General features: G+C 40.5%; 1 protein-coding gene across 1 annotated transcript in view; it reads right to left on the bottom strand.

Moving 5' to 3' along the window:
* Window positions 1-291: 291 nt before the first annotated feature.
* Window positions 292-17,638, bottom strand: part of LOC121008763 (protocadherin gamma-C5-like) — a 79,931-nt gene continuing 62,584 nt past the window's right edge. Inside the window, exons 2-4 of the mRNA XM_040441461.1 lie at window positions 5,224-5,282; window positions 4,247-4,335; window positions 292-509 (exon numbers count right to left, since the gene is read on the bottom strand). Coding sequence (XP_040297395.1) covers window positions 292-509; window positions 4,247-4,335; window positions 5,224-5,282 — 366 coding nt within the window. The remainder of the gene's footprint in view (window positions 510-4,246; window positions 4,336-5,223; window positions 5,283-17,638) is intronic.

Raw genomic sequence — 17,638 nt, 5'->3', positions numbered from 1 at the left:
GACTATTCATTTTTTGATGGAATTGTATGTTTTTAGTTAGATTTTTAGAAGGGTGGGATTTAACAGGACAATCAAAAAGATTAAAAGTTTGGTTAATACAAATTATCATTGCATGTATGAAAAATAACTTTAACGTCTCCAAAGTAAGTTCTACTAGCATAACCAACTTGTTTTCTATAAACTATGAACATTCCCCTTCCTTTTTTTTAACCTTTCATTGTAACAATGACATTCAACACGATTTGGATGGGGTTAAGTGCTTAGAGGATTGGGTTCTGCTGGTGCAGAAGGTTATTTCTTCTCCTTTTTGGCTGCTTTTTTTTTGTTTCCTCCTGAAGGTGGAAGGACATTTCCTTCCTGTTTCATGGCAGCGTTAAGAGTAGCAGTTCCTGGAATATATATGTTTTTTCTGTAGTCAGGTACATGCTGCAGAGTAAATTGGGGTCCATAGCAGGCACCAAGACCCATTGTCCCTGTTCCTCCTCCAATATTGGAGTTTTCAGCAGCTTCTGTAGAATGAAATGAAATATTTATTAATACTTCATAGTTTTATGTTAGCATTTAAATATATCATCTTAGTAGATTGTCACTAATTCACCTACTTTTCCCAGAACCAATTTGAACATTTAAAGTCAAACTCATAGTTAACTAGTAGTAACTTTGATTAGCAAATGCTTACCCAAGCTCAGTCTTTCTCAGACCTAACTGGCCAAACCATATTATAGACAACTTTTCCTTATGAGGACAAAGTTTCTTTTCTGACTCCAGATTAAACCATTATCATTGCAATATGAGTAAAACATTTTAATGCTTAAAGTTATGAGGTAAACTTGTAGCTCTTTTACTACTGTCATTTTATCTACCATTAATTATACATCTTGTGATTGAGTATTTGAAACGTTGACTGCATTAACTGTAGAGAATTCATTTACTGATGTTGAACTCAACTTTTTTCCATGCATAAATGGTCTTCACTGGTCTTTCCTACAGTTCTCCGAATATTTAAAACATGTCGGTTGTTTCTATTGACTATGGACATATTTATACATGTTAATATGATCATCTTGAAGGTGTAACTAAACAAGTCCAAGTTTTCAGCCTCCCAACCCATACAATGCAATCAAAAAGTCTTCAGACCCTTTCCCTTTTTATATTTTGTTATGTTGCAGCCTTGTGCTAAAATAAAATATAAAAAAATAATTCTGCAGTCAATACCCCATAATAGAAAATTGAAAGCAGAATGTTTGAAATCTTTGCTAATTTATTGACATGACACGATGTCATGATTAAAATTGAGGCCAAAATGTTCAATCTTGGTTTCATCAGACCAGATAATCTTGTTTCTCACAATCTGAGAGTCCTTTAGGTGCATTTTTTCAAACTCCAGGCAGGTTTTCATGTGTCTTTTACTGAGTTGAGGCTTCTTTCTGGTTACTCTGCCATAAAGCCCAAATTAGTGGAATGCTGCAGTGATGGTTGACCTGGAAGTTTCTCCCATCTGCACACGTGATCTTTGGAGTTAAGCTGGAATGATGATTGGATTCTTGGTCAGCTCTCTTACCAAGGCCCTTCTTCTTTGATTACTTAGATGACTTGTCTTAACCTGCTGGTCCTCAATGAAACTTGAATTCAGTAATCTGACACTACTTTCCCTGCTACTCTATCTTTTGGTGGCTTACATTTTTTTCATACCCCCAGACCTGAGAACAGTCATGGTTGTGGAGTCAACATATTTATTTCCCCGCAATGCACTTTCCGGGTCATTCCCCCGGTTCCATCACATACATTCCCATCTTTTGTGGTCCACATCTTCAGAGTCTTTAACCCACTCTCCTTGAGAGTGGCAGTTGTATACTGATCTGGCTCATTCACCCAGTACCTGGATCACTTTAAGCCTGGATTCCACATTTCCTCTCCTCAGAATTACCAACTCTCATTTTGGGCGTTGTCTTGGCGCTTCGCTGGTTTTCACCCTTTAACCCCTGTACAGGGATCTGGTCTCTGCCGAAGGGAACCAGCCAGGCTGCTACCTCCTGGAGTAGTCCTGGTGTAGTTGGCTGCTGACCTACGGCGGTCAAAGACACTGATGCGAAGCACCAAGGACACAGGCAAAAAGCATTGTCTAAACACAGTCCAAAGCCAGGGCAGACTGAGTACGTGCTTATTCCAAGTAACAATTCCAAGGTCTGGGCAGGTAGAATATGTGCATAATCCAGGTAAAAATTCCCAGGTTGAGGCAGGCAGCAAGGAGCAGAATCGGTGGACAGGCAAGTTGTGGTACATGGGTAGCCAGACAAAAGATCACTCCTTAGCTGGTTACTAGAGACATGAGAACCTCAAAGCTCAGGCGGGGAGGTGGAACCACAGCCCAGCTAAATAGGGAGACTGATCAGCAACTTAACCAGCACCTGGACAGGGGAAGGAGGAAAACATTAACTCACTTAGTACTGAAGGAAAGTTCACTGAGCACTAATCCCAATTCACACAGGGAGAGCAGAGCGACATCTGTGCCTGCCCGGGACAGCAAGACAGTGGTGGGCACGGACTGCCGGTATGACTATCTGTCTAACTGCTATTCAGATGCCTCTACCTGTGCCAGTCATTGCACTGGTTGCCCATACTGGTAGCATTCAATTTAAACTGCTCATTCTCACCCACAAAGCTATCCACGGTGTTGCACCCCCCTACATATCTTCCTTCATTTCTGTACCACACTATCTGTGCTTTAAGCTCTGCAACTGATTTAAGACAAACATCCACCATAATCCACCTCTCACTACCATCTTCAAGACTTCTCCCGAGCTGCACCAGTCCTCTGGAATGCCCTACCCCAAGCAACCACCACAGTTTGAGGAGTTCCCTAAAAACGCATATTTTTAGGGTGGTTTATCATCACATCCCCTAATCTAACTCTTCTTCACCCCCCCTTCAACATCATTCATCAAACACTACCACACCCCATGCACTCAAATGCACTACAAATATTGGCTGGTGGCTGGCTTACGCAGCTTTATATATACTCCCTTATTTTATTAAGATGGCTGGACTATTGTATAAAGCAAGCACTTTTTTCATTTTGTGTCACCCCTATATCCTCATAGATCGTACATTCTTGTGAGCAGGGCACTCATTCCTCTTGTTTTATTTGTTGACTTATTTGTTGCTATGTAATGTATGATTTTGTTTGTACATGAACCCTCTGATTATAAAGCCCTGCAGAATATGTTGGCGCTTGTAAGAGTCCTGGTTGTTGCAAACTTCTTTCATTTAAGAATTATGGAGGTCACTGAGCTCTTGATAACTTTTTTTCTGTACCCTTCTCTATCTATGCCACCACACAATCCTGTCTCTGAGCTCTACAGTCAGTTATTTCCTCTGCATGGCTTGGTTTTTGCTCTGATATACATTGTCTGCTGTGAGGCCTTATATAAACAGGGATGTGCATATCCAAATCATGTCCAGTCAATTGAATTTAGCACAGTTGGATGCCAATCAAGGTGTAGAAACTTCTCAAGGATGTTCAGGAGAAAAGAGAGGTCCCAGAGCTTGGTTTCAAGTGCAGTAGCAATGGATCTGAATACTTATGTCCATGTGAAATTTTAGTTTCTCCTCTTTAATACATTTTCAAAAGTTTCAGACATGGTTTTCACTTTACCTTTATAGGTTATTGAGTGCAGATTGATGGGAGGAAACTCGATTTTTTTAATTTTAGCACAAGGCCACAACTTAAACTATGAAAAAGACTGAAGACTGTACAATGACATGTGCTTTTGCAATGGCTGCTTGACTTTTAATGCTTTAGATTAGTTTACCCAAGTATTTCTCTTGCTTTTTTATCCCCAGATATATTCTAACATAAAAGGAATTTTGATGTCACATAAAAAAATGCCATCAGCGGATCCTTTACACAACCAATTATTGAGAAAGGGTGTCCTGACAGATGTTGGTCAGGACACCCGATCCTCGGCCCATGTAAAGGGCCCTTAGGCAGTAAGCTTATCTAGGTCTTTCTGTAATATCTTACAAAGTGCTTGAAAAATTGTCCTTTTAAAATATATGTCAGTATTTATATTGCAGGTAGATTTGTTGTGCATAGAAGAGACTTGTACTAAATATAATCCATGGAATGAGCAAATAATGTTTGAGGGTAAGTGCTATATCCAAATTTAAAGTTTTAAAGGATTTAAGGAATAAATTGCACCAGTAACATTTGTAAGTTTACGTAAGCATGCTGTTAACAACTAACCAGTCGCTGATGCCAAAATCATTGCTTGAAGCCTTTCTGTTTCTACAGGGTTGTTTGGCCAGATGCCGGCCTCCTCAGAAGGTTGTGCGCTGGGGAGTTAATTATTATGATGAAAACAGATAAAAATATGTTAATTCATTTGTAAATATATTTGAATACATCTATGAAAAATTCAAAGGATATGTCATCAATATCTGATCAATGGGGGTCCAACACCCGGGACCCCCCGCTGATCAGCTGTTTGAGAAGTCACCTGCGCTCCTGTGAGCAGTGCAGCCTTCTCTGTGCTCACCAAGCACAGCACTGTACATTGTATAGCGGCTGTGTTTGGTATCACACTCAGCCCCATTGAAGTGAATGGGGTTTAGCACGATAACAAGTACAGCCGCTATACTATACTTGCACCAATCAGATACTGATAACCTATCTTGAGTATAGGTCATCAGTATCAATATCTCTGAAAACCCCTTTGAAGAAGTGCCTCTAATGAATAAAGATTAATCATTGTATAATTTACAGTGAAACCTTTTTTAACCACCCAAAATGACACTGGAACGAGGTCTTCTAGGAGGTGGTCTTTGCATAGAAGATGAATGGGACTGGGTACCCCTTAATATGTAGTGGAACAGAAAATCTGTCCATACTAAATCTGCTCTGGATAAAGGAGTGGCCATCACAAAGAGGTGACCCTTTGGAGAGGTTTCCATGTATTAATTCATATTCTTAACAGTTTCAATATGTCCGATTGCTGTCAATGAATGGAAACATTCTTGTTTACATCCAACATCTGAGAACCTGTGCAGACCTAATACATCTCACAGCTCAGGGTTTGATGCAATGTATGCAGAGTAGGTAATACTTTTGAGCACACCTGCTCCACAAAAGAATTTTAGCTATTTCCAGACACCTTCTTGTCATGGTTATTATAGTAGTTTTCTATGTATAAGAAATGTATAAGAAAATATTAATTTACTAACCTACTGGTCCCCGGTCTCTGCGCCTGTGAAAAGTGCCAGTCTATGTTGGCTTGTGCCTGCTGAAAAAAGGGAAGAAAAATAGGGAAAGTATATGGAGAATATCAGAAATACTATTACAAGCAATATGTTTACTTGCTGAATTCACACTGTGTATGTGGTGCCTAAAAACTCAGCAAACTTATACACCTACATGCCCGTAGACTTAAATGGGTAAATCCCATTTTTCAATAAATCATTATTTTACACCATGTATTTCTCTTTATAATGGTGGTCTATGGCAGACATGCGATTTTCATACACATTCACTTGCATATGGCTGTCTTTATATCTAATTGAACCACTTCAAATGGTCCAGATGAATGTAATGAATAATGCAGTGTGAATTTAGTCTGCCTATTTTTTTTGCCTACAGAACAACTCAAAACTTTTTTCACCAACACATCAATATTGGCTATAATTTCTACATTTTTTAGGGGTACTTACTATTTCAGGTACATACATGTTAACATTAGTTTTTTATCATCAATTTAGTTTTTGGGAGGCTGTAAAATAAATGCATTTTAATGACTATATCAGGGATGGCCAACCTGTGGCTTTCCAACTCTTGTAAAACCCACCATGCCCTGCTGTTGGCAGTCTAGGCATGCTGGGAGATGTAGTTTTGCAACAGCTGGAGAGCCGCAGGTTGGCCATCCCTGGACTATATCATGGCTGCAACACCCAGACCCCAGTAGTTCTAGTGAACCAAAGTCTGATCTCCATTGAGTGATCAGGTGAACTAAGTTCAGTTTAGCAGAACCTCAGGGGGTCCACGTCTTGCAAGCAAAATCTCAATTACTTCAAAGCTAATTATTGTACAGTGATCACTACAGTATGAAACATCCATGTAACCTAGGTCTAATCGAAATGGATAAAAAAAAATATAATGAAACGTGAAAGGGTGAGATAACATGCATTTTCAATGGCTGAAAAATCTTTTAGTGGTGAACACGATTCTAACATTTTCTTATAGAAAAGAGAAGGATGGGGGTACGGCCACACAGTAGGGTTTCCTGATGTAGTCAAAATTGGGAGTGAATCATAAAAGGAGAGAAAGCATAAAGGACAGATATGATTTTTTTCCCCTCTTTTTCCTGGTTTTGGCTTCGGAAACTGCATCAGCAAACCTGACTGTGTGGGCTGCACCCTAAAGTGCATATTAAGTACTGTGTAGTGGACATTGTAAAGTCTCATGCACACAGCTGTACAGCTGCACATGGAGTACCATGCTTCATACTACACAGCTGTACAAGCTCTCTCTCTGTGACTTGTGTGACATGCTTCTTTGATTGCATACGTACCAAAATATAGTGCGGTACCAGAATCTCTATGGGTGCCCTATTACAGCTCAACAGACCACTGAACTGTAATACAGTTGTGTGCATAAGGATTTAAAGGGGACCTATACCCTCTCCTGACATGTCTGTTCAACTGCTTGCATCTCCTGATTAATAACAATTCCGGAGCATCTATTCTTATGAGTCATACAATGTGCTATTCCTTTTGTTATTCCTGCTAGAAGTTAGGTCTCATGCACACAACTATATTTTCGGTCAGTGTCCGATCCGCATTTTTTTTGGTGGATTACACACGGATCAAATCAATGCTATGGGGTAGCAAAAAATGCTGTCCGCACATAGATGTCATCCATTTCCTTTCCTCATCTGTGCAGCCATGTCACAAAAGTTATAGAACATGTCCTATTCTTGTCTGCTTTGCGGACAAAAATAGACATTTTTTTCGTGAAAGTACGGGATGCACACATCCAGTATCCACATTTTAGGGATGAGCACTTTGCAGACCGCAAAATGGACAGATGTGTGCTTGAGGCCTTATGAATGTATTGCTAGCACTTTGCAATGAAGGTCCAGGTGGCTGTTACCAGTTGGTGTCCCTGCACAGTCTGACATTGGCAGTACTGAGAATATTAGACTGTGCAAGGACAAATCCCAAAACTGGTAACACCCATCTGGACCTTCATTGAAAACCGCTAGCAATTAATGTATAACTTCTAATAGGAATAGGATAGGTCATCAATATTAAACCCTTGCAACCTCCTTTAAGCCCCCACAGTAATAATCCTCGATAATAAAGCCAGTCACAATCTCTATTTAGGCCCCCTACCAGCCCCACTGATAATTATCGTTAGAGATGAGCAAAGCAACTTCGGATGCTACATCCGAAGTCGCTTCTCTAAAAACGTTGTTATAATGCTGTACGGAGTATTAAAATGTATAGGCTCCGATGAGCCAAAGTAAGTTATTCACAAAGTCGCGCGAGACTTCATTGAATAACTTCTGTAATTGATTATTACAGTGAAAAACTATGGAACCGAACTCTGCTTGGGTTCCAATGTACCACTCGAAACCGAAGCAGAGTTCGGTTCCAAGTTTTTAAGTGTTTTTTCACTATAATAATCAATTATTAAACTTCTCACGCGACTTCACTAATAAAATACTTTGGCTCATCGGAGCCCATACGTTTTAATACTGTACAGAGACGAATCTCCGTACAGTATTATAACAAATTTTTTTGCGAAGAGGCTTCAGATATAGTATCCAAAGCTTGCTTCGCTCATCTCTACTTATCATGTAAAAGTCCCATGGCTGGGCAGTGGTCACTGGCAGTGCTCCCCGTTCCCCAACTCACTACGATCCGCCCTCTGAGCAGCCCTGCCAGGTGCACCCATTCAATAAAAAGAAAATACCTTTCTGCATTCAGCAGTGCTCAGACTTGAAGACTTGGAGAATGTGCCCTTCTGCTTTTGCTCTGTCTGCCCTCAGCCTGGTTTAGGGCATGAGGAGGCGGCAGCGCAGTCTAGGACAGGGCCAGGCGGGCACACTGTTGTGATGAGGCACTCTCCTAGGCTGCAGGCTTGTATAGGTCTATGACCACCACGAGTCTTAACAAACCAGTACACATTCACTCTGTTGCAGACAGCGCACTGCATGCATCCTGCCAGTGCAGTTCAGTGAATCATTTAGCCTTTTAGTCTGTTTGTCTAACCGTGCCTGAGTGCCCCCTTGCAGTTTGGCGCCTGAGGCAACTGCCCCCCTGGCCCACCCCCATGCTATGCCACTTTTTTTCAGAAGGTTAGGCAGGCAGGTGACAAACTGAAAGCTGCGTACTTCACAATATTAGGATCTCACATGATAACCTGGTGTTGGATTTGGTATGTGGTGGTTGTAGCATACACAATCCATACTACAATGGGAACTTTCAACTTTCCTTAATGCAAGAATAAAAATGGATTCATTGATACAGGTAAGTATCATGTGAAGTATTAGCCTTTATTACAGTGGTTTTTCTTACTCTTTAGACCTAAAATATACAGGGGGTCATTTATTTTCCAGAAATATGCCTATATAAGGCCTGTCTCATTCATCATTTTATTAGCCTGTTTTAGGCGTAGAAAATGGTTAGCAAGGAAGCTGTCTTACATTTAGACTGGCCCTGGATGAGCCGAAGTTATGGAGAGGCCTGTGCCTTTCATAACTTTGGCGGATCGACCGCCAGATATAGGGGTTATTAAGACTGGCGTCTAAAGTGCCAGTCTTAATAATTGAACCCCACAGTGTTCTATTTTCTCCTTGTTTGAAAATCTAATACAATTACTTAGTACAGTGGTCTCCCAAGTTACAATGGCCTCAGGATAATAGAACTGTATAGGTTTTCTAGGATCGCCTCTCTACAGTAGAGTGCTTTGTACTGCTTTTTACCTGTACCAGGATAAGCTTCTCCTTTGGACACCAGGTGAAGGTGGCTCTACGTTATTTTTTTCTTGTGCACGTGCGTACTGTAGATAACCCTGAAGAAGCTTTGTCCTCAACATAGAAAGTGACTTCCAGCTTCCAGCAGCTGTCGGCCCTTGCTTTATATGTAGTAGTTAGCTGCTTCATTTTCTCTTATGCTAGGATGACCTTTTTGGGCTTTGGAACCAATTACTTCTTTTCTATAGAGTTACGTGCTCAAGTTACAGTATTTCCAGCTTATAATGGTTGTCCTGGAACCAATTAATATTGTAAATTGAGAGATCACTTTGTATTTGAAGTGGATCCAGAGAAAATTGTTACACGATAAATCTAATGCAAACTACATCTGTGGAGGGTGCCGAAGTAACCTCATAGCAGTGATGGCCTCGGTGTGCCCATAACAGTAAAAGCCATATGACACCAGTGATAGCCCCAAGATTCCTGTCACATTACCCTCAAAACAATGATAGTGCCTCCTAACAGCAAGTGTCCTCCATACAGGGGTGGACTGGCCATAGACCCTACAGGGAAACTTCTTGGTGCCCAGGCGGCTACCTGAACCCTTCTCACGGCCACCAGCCATGGGAAGTAATGATCTGACGATCCCCTCCTGACTCCTGAATTCAACTGTATTGCCATCCTAAAGCAACTGGAGTAGAAGGGCAGAACTGGCGTTGGACACTACAGAGGTGACTTTTTGGGGTGGTATTTTGTACTGCTGGGGCAGTATTTTGTGATGCACTGTGTATATTTGGCTCTGCTGGAGTGGTATAATGTGCCGCAATGTGGTATTGCTTTCTCCACCTACTTTTGTTTACCCTGCCTTATGTCAATTTGGATACTTTTCTTTTTTTCTTTCCAGGACCACTTTAAGTTCCCAGTCTGCCCTTGCCTCCATAACAGTGACTAACACAATGCCTTAGTCACAATGATTCCATACCATTGCAATTATATTGCCCCAATAACAGTGACAGCAATAATGTTTTAATAGTAGTATCCCCATATCAGTAACAGCCACAGTACAACCATAACGGTAACAGACACAGTGTGACAATAATAGAGGCAATCACTGCACACAAAGGTGATATTCAGCCCTGCAGAAGTGATCAGTTACATAGTTGGTAAGATTGGTAAAAGACAGGTCCATCAAGTCCAATCTATACTCTTACTGTGTTGATCCAAAGGAGGCAGATACTAAAGAACTAAATTATTAGCTGATCAATAGACACCAGAGTGTTGTTGTTAACGGTGTGCATTCTGAGAAGGGACAGGTTACAAGTGGTGTACCTCAAGGGTCTGTCCTGGTCCTATTCTTTTTAATGTTTTTGAAGGTGACAAAGGGGTATTCGAGTTGGTACAAGGTATCCCCTATCCACATTTTGGTGCCCTAGGCGGAGCAGGCAAATTGCCAGCCTTCCTTCCCCCCAATCAATTTAAAGTGACCCTACTTCCTAATCCTAATAAAGATATTAAAACACATTTGAAAAAAAGCAGTAAACGGCAGATCCTGTGATTTACAAGTGATGTCTCCACAGATTTCAGTTGTTTATCACTTTCTTTATATTCTCCATTTGGTCCAGACCACCATGGGTAGACATATTTAGTTAGGGGTGTGCAGCCCCCTCTGCCACATAAGAAGACACCAGTATATGGTACATGGAGACTGTTACAGATTTCACAACTTAGACCCTAAGTTTATACAGACCTTAGATCAGCCTCCAGTGCCAAGTATATAATGCTCCATCCCCCTTCCTCAGTGCCCCAAGTAGATAATGCCCCCCTCTGTAGTGCCAGGTATATATATACAGTTGTGTTAAAAATAATAGCAGTGTGTTTAAAAAAGTGAATGAAGCTCAAAATCCTTCTAATAGCTTTTATTTCTATACACACAAATGCATTGGGAACACTACACATTCTATTCCAAATCAAAGCATGAAGAAAAATATATCAAATTTGTGTTGTTCCTCTAAAAAAATTGAAGAAAAGTGAATATTAGACTGTTCAAAAAAATAGCAGTGTTTGTATTCTTCTTTACGAACTGAAACATTTCACTATATAAACTGAAAAATGTTTGAAGATTTTGCTTTCCTTTGAATCACTGAACTAATATTTAGTTGTATAACCTCTGTTTCTGAGAACTGCTGTACATCTGTGTTGCATGGAGTCAACCAACTTCTGGCACCTGTGAGCAGGTATTCCAGCCCAGGATTATTGGACTAAATTCCACAGTTCTTCTCTATTTCTTGGTTTTGCCTTAGAAAAGGCTTTTTTATATGTCACCCCCACAAGTTTTCTATTGGATTAAGATCCGGGGATTGGGCTGGCCACTCCATGACGTCAATCTTGTTGGTCTGGAACCAAGATGTTGCACGTTTACTGGTGTGCTTGGGGTTGTTGTCTTGTTGGAACACCCATTTCAAGGGCATTTCCTCTTCAGCATAAGGCAGCATGACCTCTTCAAGTATTCTGATGTATTCAAACTGATCCATGATCCCTGGTATGCGATAAATAGGCCCAACACCGTAGTATGAGAACATCCCCATATCATGATGCTTGTGCCACCATGCTTCACTGTCTTCACAGTGTACTGTGGCTTGAATTCAGTGTTTAGGGGTCGTCTGACAAACTGTCTCCGGCCACTAGACCCAAAAAGAACAATCTTACTTTCATCAGTCCACAAAATGTCTCTTTAGGCCAGTCAATGTGCTTTTTGGCAAATTGTAACCTCTTCAGCACATGTCTTTTTTTCAACAGTGGGACTTTGCGGGGGCTTCTTGCAGATAGCTTGGCTTCACATAGGCGTCTTCTAATTGTAACAGTACTCACAGGTAACTTTAGACCTTCTTTGATCTTCCTGGAGCTGATTGTTGGCTGAGTCCTTGCCATTTTGGCTATTCTTCTATGCATTCGAATGGTAGTTTTTCACTTTCTTCCACGTCTTTCAGGTTTTGGTTGCCATTTTAAAGCATTTGTGATCATTTTAGCTGAGCAGCCTATCATTTTCTACACTTCTTTATATGTTTTCCCCTCTCCAATCAACTTTTTAATCAAGGTATGCTGTTCTTCTGAACAATGTCTGGAACAACCCATTTTCCTCAGAATTTCTGAGAGAAATTCACTGTAACCAGCATGTACAACATTTGCTGCCTTCCTTCCTTAAATAAGGGCAATAATTGCACCTGTTTTTCAAAGAATGAATGAACTCACTAAATGAACTCCACACTGCTATTATTTTGAACATGTCCCTTTCAATAAGTGATTGAATTACAGAGAATCAGCAGCATGCATGTCATGACTGTTGGGTCTGTTGGATTTCTATTACTCTACTACACCTGCTAGTAAATTATTTGCCATGTAGAAATATAATTTCTACCAAAAACAGTGATTGATCAGGTTAGTGATGTCTGACTGCTATTATTTTGAGCACAACTGTAATGCTCCTCCCCTCTCTTTGTGCCCCCAGTAATGCAGACATTTAGTGTTTAAAAAAACTAAAACAAAACAAAAACACCTCACTAATGTTCGCCGCTGCCATCTGCGTTGTAGAACACAGATTTGTGTCCCCTCATGTGAGACCCGGCACAGCAGGTTATGGTGATGTCATTGTGACTTCTTGCGCTGTTCTATTGCCTCATAGACTTTAGGCCTAGCAGCCTACCCCTTGTCACAGCCCTGGGTATACCTGTAATCATAATAGGCTGTACAATATAGTGAGCATATTATTAATGGCGATATGTAGATGGCACAATTTTTTCCTTTCCTTTATACTATTTATTTAGTGTTTAGTGTCAGTGAGGGAACTGGCTTTGTAATCACCGAAAATTCAGCCCATCCAACAAAGCAGGTCTGTAGTGTAATGGTAACACTTCTCTCTGACATACAAAAGTTCTGGAGCTCAAATCCTGATGAAGACCTGTTAAATAATTCCTATAGTAAAAGTCTATGCACTGGAAGAGATCCCTCCCCAACCTATATCCCACCCAGCTTCATTAGTATTCAATGCATTGAATACATTGTTCCATCAATGATAGCATGTTGCCCTGGCTCAGATGTAGCAAAACAGGCACAAAGCATGATACTACTATCACCCTGTCTTACATATAGGATGAGGTTTTTATGCTGTTTTCCTTTCTCCAAACACCGCTCTTCTTATTTAAACTAGAAAATTCTACTTTGGTCTTATCAGTTCACAAAACGTTGTTCCAGTATACTTCTGTCCTGTCCCAGTGATCTTTAGCAAACTGGAGACAGCACTGTTCTTTCTTTTTGCAATTCTGCCATGCACACCATTGTTGTTCAGTGTCCTCCTGACAGTGGACTCATGACCATTAACATTAGTTAATGTGAAAAAGGTATTTAGTTAGATGTTATCTTGGGTTCCTTTGTGACTATTACATGTATCTTGTGTAACTGACCTTGCCTTAATGCCGCCAGCCTTGACCTTGTATCTTGTCTTATGGATTTTGCTATCTTGCCTTACTGCCGTCTGCCCTGACCTCGGACCTCGTTTACAGACTTCACCATTGCTGCCTGCCTTAACACCTCAGACTCTGTTCCGTCTGATCATGCGCTGAGTGTCCCCATACCATCTGGAGGCCAGTCCAGTGGGTCCACACCCAGGTTCTTATTTTCACGTGTTCCATATACCCCCCATGTAAGGGATTATTCTTATCTTCCCCCCTGATGTGTACCCCATGTGCAAGACCTCGGTATTCAGCTTGATTTGATTCTGTATCTGGCCAGAGAGAGTCAAAATGAGACCTGACACAGTGCTGTGTAATTTCAAAATGACTCTAAACTTTATTATTCTGGGGACACATATTTATAGTACTCACATGGCGTGATGTTTAGGTTAAACAGTAACACATGTTTTTAGCCAGGTAATTATCTTCTGCCAGAGTCCAAGGCTATCCATACATACGAGAAAAACCCCTTAGTAATAGCTTTATCATATAGACTTTGACCCATTACGTGTCTATGCTTATGTATGGGACATGATGTAATATAAACTTATATAAAAATAGGTTTTGGACCGAAATAGAACCTATCACCCCCCCCCCCCTCTGAGGTAGGGCCTGGTGTACCCCTTGGGAAAGTCTATCCTCACCGTCAGAGGTATTGTGAAGAATGAGGGGTACACTTTGAGTAGGTTAGTCAAAAGACTTTGATAGATCCCTGTTCTTTAAATAAAACAGGTTGCCCACTCACACCTGATTGGCATCCCATAAATTGAAAACTCCTGACTTTAATTTCACCTTCAATTGTCTGCTAATCATAAAGGTTCACATACTTTTGCCACTCACAGACAAATAAATGGACAATTGTAATATTTTTGACTCATTTGTTTGATTTGGTTATCTTTATCTACTTGTAGGACATTGAAAATCTGATATAGTTTTAGGTCAAATTTATGCAGAACTTTAGAAAATGTATTTTGGATTGCCTTTTATTTTTATTTATTTATTTTATCTGATTTACTTTGAGTTACAAATGAAATGATAACCTTATTTTGTTGGTCAATACAATTGTTTTATTTATTTGGTTTTGTATTCATTTTTCTATGGGGTTTACTGTGCAGTGTAAATGACATGTTAACTTTATTCTTTGGGTTGATATGATTATGACGATGCCAAATTTATATTCCTTTTAAAAAAAAATGTTTTTCCAACTTTTGAATTATAAAATTACTTTAAAAAATAATTTGTAGTTTGTGTCACCATATTCTGGGAGCCTTTTTTAATTTTCTGTTGACAGAGCTGTATGAGCGATTAGTTTTTTGTGGGCAAGTTGTAGTGCTATTTTTGGGTAGATATGACATTTTAGTTACTTTTAATCCCATTATTTGAAAGGTGGGCATATAATAGCAATGCTGTCTGTGTTTTTTTTTTTTTTCTATGGGGTTCACTGTGTAGGGAAATTAATATAATAATTATATTCTGAGGGTTGATACGTTTACGACAATGCTATAGTTTTTTATGATTTACAACATTTGCATCATAAAATGACTTTTTATGTAAAATAATTTCTATTTTACATCACTGCATTCTAAAACCTATTACTATGTATAAATGTGATCTTGCCTGCCTGGCCCTGTCAAAGTGGAGAGGGCGTGGTAGTTGCAGAGAGAGCAGAGCCTCTAGGTGTAATGGCTCCTAGAGGCTCATTTGTATACATTAAAACTTCATTTTTCCTAGCAATGCAGGCGCATATGGACATGGGACCAATACAAATGCCTTCAGCTGCCAAAAGCACATGCAACAGCCAGTTTCGTAGGTATAAATCTGCTGACAGATGCCCCACTAGAGGACTTGAACTTAGGGTCCATTCACACATCCGTTGTTTCTTTCCTGATCTGTTCCGTTTTTTGCTGAACAGATCTGGACCAGATCTGGACCCATTCATTTTCAATGGGTCCTGAAAAAAATCAGACATTGAGCTGTCCGTTTTTTTCCAGGACCCATTGAAAATGAATGGGTCCAGATCTGGTCCAGATCTGTTCAGCAAAAACCGGAACAGATCAGGAAGGAAAAAACGGACGTGTGAATGGACCCTTAAAGTGATCTGATCACTGGTGATATACATTACAATACTTATTGTAATGTATGTTACTTGACACCCACTGATAATGGTGACGTACCCGAGACCTGGGGTATCAGAAATTGTATATAGTTGTAATGTTATAAACTTTTATTGTTTTGGCCGTATGTTCCAGAGGAGGTGTGATTGTCAGGAACGGGGTTAATCACCCTGTTCCTCTCCTCTTGGTAGGAGTATCTACAGTATCTCAAAAAAGTGAGTACACCCCTCATATTTCTGTAAATATTTTATATCTTTTCATGGGACAACACTGACGATACAATGTATAGTAGTCAGTGTACAGCTTGTATATAACAGTGTAAATTTGGTGTGCCCTCAAAATAACTCAACACAGAGCCATTAATGTTTAAACTGCTGGCAGCAAAAGTGAGTACACCCCTAAGTGAAAATGGCCAAATTGTGCCCAATTAGCCATTTTCCCTCCCCAGTGTCAGTGTCCCCAAGGTCTCAGGTGTGAATGGGGAGCAGGTGTGTTAAATTTGGTATTATCACTCTCACACTCTCTCAAACTGGTCACTGGAAGTTCAACATGGCACCTCATGGCAAAAAACTGAGGATCTGAAAAAAGAATTGTTGCTCCACAAAAAGATGTTCTAGGCTATAAGAAGATTACCAACACCCAGAAACTGAGCTGCAGCATAGTAGCGAAGACCATACAGCAGCTTAACAAGACAGGTTCCACTCAGAACAGGCCTCGCTATGGTCGCACATCCTCACCGTCATATCCAGAAGTTGTCTTTTCAAAATAGACATATGAGTGCTGCCAGCATTGCTGCAGAGGTTTAAGGGGTTGGGGCCAGTCTGTCACTGCACAGACCATACAACACATACTGCATCAAATTGGTCTGCATGGCTGTCATACCAGAAGGAAACCTCTTCTAAAGATGATGCACAAGAAAGCCCACAAACAGTTTGCTGAAGACAAGCAGACTAAGGACATGGATTACTGGAACCATGTCCTGTGGTCTGATGAGACCAAGATAAACTTATTTGGTTCAGATGGTGTCAAGCGTGTGTGGCGGCAATCAGGTGAGGAGTACAAAGACATGTGTATTGTCTACCAGCATGGTGGGAGTGTCATGGTTTCGGACTGCATGAGTGCTGCCAGCTGTGGGAAGCTACAGTTCATTAAGGGAACCATGAATGCCAATATGTACTGTGACATACTGAAGCAGAGCATGATCCCCTCCCTTTGGAAACTGAGCCCCAGGGCAGTATTCCAACATCATAATGACCCAAACACACCTCCAAGATGACCACTGCCTTGCTAAGGAAACTGCGGGTAAAGGTGCCGGACTGGCCAAGCATATCTTCAGACCTACCATAAACCCTATTGATCATCTGTGGGGGGTTCCTCAAATGGAAGGTGGAGGAGCACAAGGTCTCTAACATTCTCCTGGCTCTGTGATCTTGTCATGGAGGAGTGGAAGAGGATTCCAGTGGCATTCTGTGAAGCTCTAGTGAAATCATACCCAAGAGAGTTAAGGCAGTGCTGGAAAATAATGGTGGCCACACAAAATATTGACACTTTGGGCACAATTAGGGGTGTACTCACTTTTGTTGCCAGCAGTTTAGAAATTAATGGCTGTGTGTTGAGTTACAGTCCTGATCAAAAGTTTAAGACCACTTGAAAAATGGCAAAAAATCATATTTTACATTGTTGGATCTTAACAAGGTTCCAAGTAGAGCTTCAACATACAACAAGAAGAAATGGGAATGAGACAAAACATTTTTTGAGCATTCAATTAATTGAAAATAACGATTAAACTGAAACAGGCTGTTTTTCAGCTGATCCAAATTTTAGGACCACATGCTTTTAAAAGGCCAAATCTGTGCAAAGATGTGGATTCATTGTCATTTTCTGTTAGGTAGTCACACATTGTGATGGCAAAGGCAAAAAAACTCTCCCTTTTTGAACGTGGTCGGGTTGTTGAACTGCATAAGTAGGGTCTCTCACAGCGTGCCATTGCTGCTGAGGTGGGACGCAGTAAGACAGTAATTTGGAATTTCTTAAATGATCCTGAGGG

Source organism: Bufo bufo, chromosome 1 (assembly GCF_905171765.1).
Source record: "Bufo bufo chromosome 1, aBufBuf1.1, whole genome shotgun sequence".
Lineage (NCBI taxonomy): Eukaryota > Metazoa > Chordata > Amphibia > Anura > Bufonidae > Bufo > Bufo bufo.
The sequence above is the reverse complement of the archived record's forward strand: the minus strand, read 5'-3'. Positions and strand labels throughout refer to the sequence as shown.